Source organism: Squalius cephalus (assembly GCF_949319135.1).
Source record: "Squalius cephalus genome assembly, chromosome: 4".
In the NCBI taxonomy this organism is placed as follows: domain Eukaryota; kingdom Metazoa; phylum Chordata; class Actinopteri; order Cypriniformes; family Leuciscidae; genus Squalius; species Squalius cephalus.
Window position 1 is genome coordinate 31,878,045 of NC_137125.1, and position 5,398 is coordinate 31,883,442.

The 5,398-nt window shown below is 35.7% G+C and overlaps 1 protein-coding gene across 1 annotated transcript; it reads left to right on the forward strand.

The window, feature by feature from the left end:
- The first annotated feature begins 789 nt into the window (after positions 1-789).
- Positions 790-4,875, forward strand: LOC307157493 (uncharacterized protein). The gene is made up of 4 exons (XM_079869412.1): positions 790-1,118; positions 3,178-3,319; positions 4,184-4,259; positions 4,337-4,875. Exons 1-3 carry the CDS (start codon positions 820-822, stop codon positions 4,199-4,201), a joined length of 459 nt encoding a protein of 152 aa, XP_079725538.1. The 5' UTR covers positions 790-819; the 3' UTR covers positions 4,202-4,259; positions 4,337-4,875.
- The last annotated feature ends 523 nt before the right edge of the window (positions 4,876-5,398 follow it).

Below are 5,398 nucleotides of genomic sequence, written 5' to 3' on the forward strand. Positions count from 1 at the left end.
AGTTGGATAACCTTTGTTCTTCTTTCAACAAGTGAAATTGTAAAAACGTAAGTCAGTTTTTAATTGTACGTGTGTGTTTATGCGTTTGATATGTTTTAATATTTGTTTAATGTCTTAATACTAATACATTTTGATAGCTTTAAGATAATGCAATTTAAACTTTTTCATTAATGTTTTAACATTTTACAAACGCTAAAGACGTGTATTTTAACTTTATACAACGTTTTATACACCTTTAAACACTATGTAATTGTGAATGTACAACTTTTGTTCAAATGTATTAGAAAATAGAACTATTTGCTTGATATAATTTTAATACGTTGTTTTAACGTTTTAATGTGGATCGTGGGAAAATTTTCCCACGGTCACGTGACCTGTTCAGAAGTGGGGCGGGGTGGGGATGTTTTGTAGGGAAGGGTACCGTGGGAAAATTCCCACGGTCACGTGATCTGTCCGGAGGTGGGAGGTATGGGGTAGAAGGGGCGGGGCAAGCGTGGGAATTTCCCACGGTCAAAAAGGGGGCGGGGCTTAAGGGCAATAAATCACTCAAAGTGACATATAGTGCCCTATATTCTCTCTCTCGTGTTCCAATTGTAAACTACATGTTTTAATTTAGCTAGCTAACCTGTAATATGCAATAATAATGTAAAATTAAAAGTAATTTTACTTTTATTAAATTTCCAGGTGAAGCATTCACAAAGCCTCAGTGTAACACCAACACACCCCTGGATAACAGTACAGGAAGATGGGACTGTTCTCATGGCTCATTGCACCTGTAAGGCTGGTTTAGGAGAGGTTTGCTCTCATGCAGCAGCTCTAATGTATTGTGTTTTGGCTTCTGTTGATGTCAATAATGGGCAGGCTTGCACCCAGAAGCCCTGTGCATGGGCCCAGCCAAGTATGGAGTCTGTCCGAGGTGTCCAATATGCAGAGATCCGTAACATCAGTTTCTGTCATAAACAAGAGCCCCGTCATGTTCAAGGCCCTGGTTTTCCTGACATTACACCATCAGATGAAGAGTGCAGGGTGTTTTTTGAGATGCTTCATCACAGTGAAATGCAAGAGACAAAGCCAAAGAAAAGTGCCATCCTTTCTGTCATCGAGGGCCACTCCCACAGGTACACCGTGTTGATAACTAAGTGCATCCAATAACATAATGCATATGATACTTTAATGAAGTATATACCTGAGTTTTGTGTCAGTTTTACCTGACACAACATATTTTACTATGGTATTTTTTAAAGGGATAGTTCACTCAAATATGAAAATTCTGTCATCATTTACTCACCCTCAAGTTGTTTCAAACCTGTATAAATTGATATACAATATCATGCTTACAACATCTTGCATATGCACACAAAAATGTATTTTAAAGAATGTTTGTAATCAAACAGATGATGGCACTCATTACAGTTTTTTACAATTGCTATGACAGATTTTTCAATACTATTAACAATTTTCCAAAACTCTTAACACAGTTAGCACTACATCCGTCTGTGTAAGCTATACTATTAACACATTTCTTGTTGCTTTAACACAAAATGCATACAGTTAACACAAATTTAAAATGCTTGAACTTCTTTTACACACAAGCTCAAACAAGAACAAAACAATGGATTTTTACTGCCAAATTTACCAATGCTTTAACACTGTATGTCAGAACAGATAACACCATGTTCTAAACCTAACCTTACAGACTAAAGTCAAGGTAAACAGCTGCTTATATTGTGAATTGAAACACAAATATATCCCCTGTATTTTATTCTATTCTTACTGAGAAACAGCTGATTGAATTATGCAAATAGAAGATGACTCTTTTTTGAAAAAACATTTTTTTAATTCTTCTGGTGCTTTTTCTGTTCGTATATTTTGTATTTTCACATTATTCCATTGCTAGTGAGAAACAGCTGATTGAAGTTATGCAAATATGGGACAATGTGGCATTCCACCATTCCCGTCTACAGTCACAGCCTGGTTTGACGCCCATCAGAGGATGATGTCCATTTTCCTTGCCCCTTACTTCCCTTTCCTCAACCCCATTGAGGAGTTTTCTCAGCCTGGAGATGAAGAAAGGTTTTTGACCATAATCCACAGGACCAAATGTCCCTCCTGTATGCAAAAGATGCTGTATACCAAGACATCACAGCTGAACACTACCAGGATAAGGCAAGCCAAAAGATTCTTCCCAAGATGCCTTGCCAGGGAAGATATCAGGTGTGATGTGGATGAGAAGAAGATGTAGAAGACCGTGCAGATTAGAAGATGGCTTTTTCTGTTTGCATATTTTGTATTTTCACATACAGTAATACTGTAAATGGCAGCTATATGCATATTTTTGTTATCTTGCAGAAATGTCCTGTTGCAAATAAAGCCGTTACTGCAGCAATTCTGTCTCTGTCTTCTTTTTTCATAAACCATACATTCTATAAAGCTACTCTAAGAAGGGTCATTTATTTATTTTGTTGTATTGAATTTCTCTTGCAAAAAAAAAAAAAAAAAAAGCATCCATTTACATTACAACAAAACAAAAATGTAGAGAGACTTCAAAAACAAAACAAAAAAACTGCAGTGCAAAACACAATCTATGATCAATACAATATAATGTCTATTGTATAAGGGCAGACCTGACACATATAAAATAATGCAGTTTCTGTAATTTCAGCTGATGATAGTTTTTTTTTGTCATTGTGTTATGATTGACTAAATGTTCCTGTTGGAAGAGAACATGTGTTAGTGTTTTGAATAATTATTTGATTTTGAAACATGTTTGCAGTGTTTTGGTAGACATAGTGTATTGTGTTAGTGTATTATAGTATTTTGAAAATTAGTTTTGGAGTTTAATTTACAATGTGTGATTTTGAGCATGAAATTAACCGTTTTGCCAATTGTGTGTTTTAGGTGTGTTGGTGCGTTAAGAGTTTAGGAAACTTGTTAAATGTATTGAAAAAACTGCCATAGCGATTGTAAAAAACTGTAACTTTTTATAGTAGGAAAAAAAATACTACGGAAGTCAGTAGCTACCGTCAACCGTCTGGTTACCAGCATTATTTAAAATATCATCTTTTGTGTTCAGCAGAGGAAAGAAATGTATAAAAGGTTGGAACAACTTGAGGGTGAGTAAATGATGACTATCACTTTTTCAAGTCAAATATCTGAATACATCTTCCACCACTGCAGGTACATGCCAAAGGTGATGCAGCTGGACTTGCCCACTCCTTTGTCAAACATATATTCAAGCACCTGGCTGGAGATGGACTTGCCCACGCTACTGGTTGAGAGTGCCAAGGTCTTTGATAACCTACATCTGACACAGCAACAGGTAAGTATAAAAACTAGGGCTGTCAAAAGATTAATCTCAATTAATCGCATCCAAAATAAAAGTTTGTGTTTACATAATATATGTGTGTGTACTGTGTATAATTATTTTGTATATATAAATACACACACATGCTTGTATATATTTAAGGAAAATGTGTAATTTATATATAAAAAAAACTTATATTTATATATAATATAAATTATATATAAATATATACAGTATATGTATGCAAATATTTCTTAAATATATACAAGCATGTGTGTGTATCTATATACAAAATAATTATACATATTATGTAAACACAAACTTTTATTTTGGATGCGATTAATCGCGATTAATCTTTTGACAGCCCTAATAAAAACGTTACCAACTAATTACTACTAATATTTCTACCTGTGCAGTTTAAATTCATGACTATCTAGATAACTGACTAAATAACTAACAAACCTTTCTCCAGTGTTTGGTAGTTGAGGAGGAGACCAGGGAGCAGAGTAAAAGTAGGGTATGGTTTGATCAAAGAGCAGGGAGAGTCACAGGGTCAGTATTCTACGAGGCAGCCAAAGCAAACAGACCGGTATCCTTGATCAAAAGAATTTGCTATCCACGCTCTTCTCAGTTTTCCACTGAGGCAACAAGGTAAATAGAATAAAGCACAATTGAACATGGTTACTTACCATGATGTAACCTCTTTAGCCATTCAATACAAGTAAATGAGAAGCAGTTTACAAGCAAATTAGAAGCATAAAGGCATTTATGACAGTTTTGCGGTCAGAGTGCAACACCTTAAGGTAAATGTTGATAGGCAGTAAATGTCATTCTAACAAATACATTTTAATAAACAGTTTGTATTTCAATTTTTGTCAGATGGGGTCAAGTGAATGAGGAAAGAGCAAGGGCACACTATACATCTATGATGCAAGATCACCATGGAGACTTCCAGGTATATCAACAATTAATACAAGTACAGCCTATCAATATTTATTTACTGTTTATCTATATATTGTGTATACATTCCAGGTTAAAGCATCTGGATTCATCATCAACCCAGACCTACCCTGGATTGGAGCATCACCCGACGGCATGGTAACATGCACTTGCCATGGTGACGGCGTCCTGGAGATAAAATGCCCATTCAACAGCAGGGACCGTTCACTCAACGAAAGCTGCAGAGATTCATCATTCTGTCTATGCATAGGAGAGGATGGGACAATGGAGCTTAAGACTGACCACAAGTTCATGTATCAAGTGCAAGTTCAGATGCATGTTTCCATGGTGAGTTACTGTGACTTTATTGTATGGACACCGCAGGAGTTTTTCATCCAGCGGATCAAGTATGATCCTGTTTTCTTCCACAATGCTTACCTCAAAGTGGTTGAATTCATCAAGACTAGAGTACTACCAGAGCTGCTGGGAAAATGGTATACAGCTCCACGCCATACTCCCACACACACTACAACCACTGAACAGCCATCTGAAATGGGATGCTACTGTGGTAAACCTTGTGACACAGATGACATCACCTGCACATCTGGACAATGTACGCGGAAGCACTTTCACAAGTCTTGCCTTAAATTGAGCAGGGTACCGAAGACATGGAAATGTGTGGAGTGCAGAAAACGTGTAGTTATTTGACGTGTATATATTTACAAAAGTTTTTTGATTAATCAGTTTCACCCCTTATTTACATCAGTGTCCTTTCAACATAATCTCCATGAAACTTGTGCATTACAAACTAAAATAATATTTGACGGTTACTAAAGTATATACATTTTTTTTTACCATGACTTAATGAAGTTGTAATATACCTTATTTTATGAATTATTTGATTATTATGAATAATTAACAATGAATAGAATAAAAGCAATGTAGTTTACTGAAACCTGTTTTTTTATTGCAAATATAAAACAGAATTGTATAAAAACAAACAACAATTCATATTATTATGTGTTACACTGGGAACACAATGTTACTCTCTATTCTGAGGGCACAACAGATGGGCAAATATTACACAAAGCACAGCAGACTTTGACCATCTTGTCCAGAGATGTAAGTTCTCCTGGAATTGTAGTCTGGCAAAGA

Bases quoted from the DNA above. Each gene is read 5' to 3' on its own strand.
- LOC307157493 (XM_079869412.1), top strand. From the start codon at position 820: ATGTATTGTGTTTTGGCTTCTGTTGATGTCAATAATGGGCAGGCTTGC. The intron at 1,119-3,177 runs GTACACCGTGTT...CCACCACTGCAG, and splicing joins ATCGAGGGCCACTCCCACAG to GTACATGCCAAAGGTGATGC.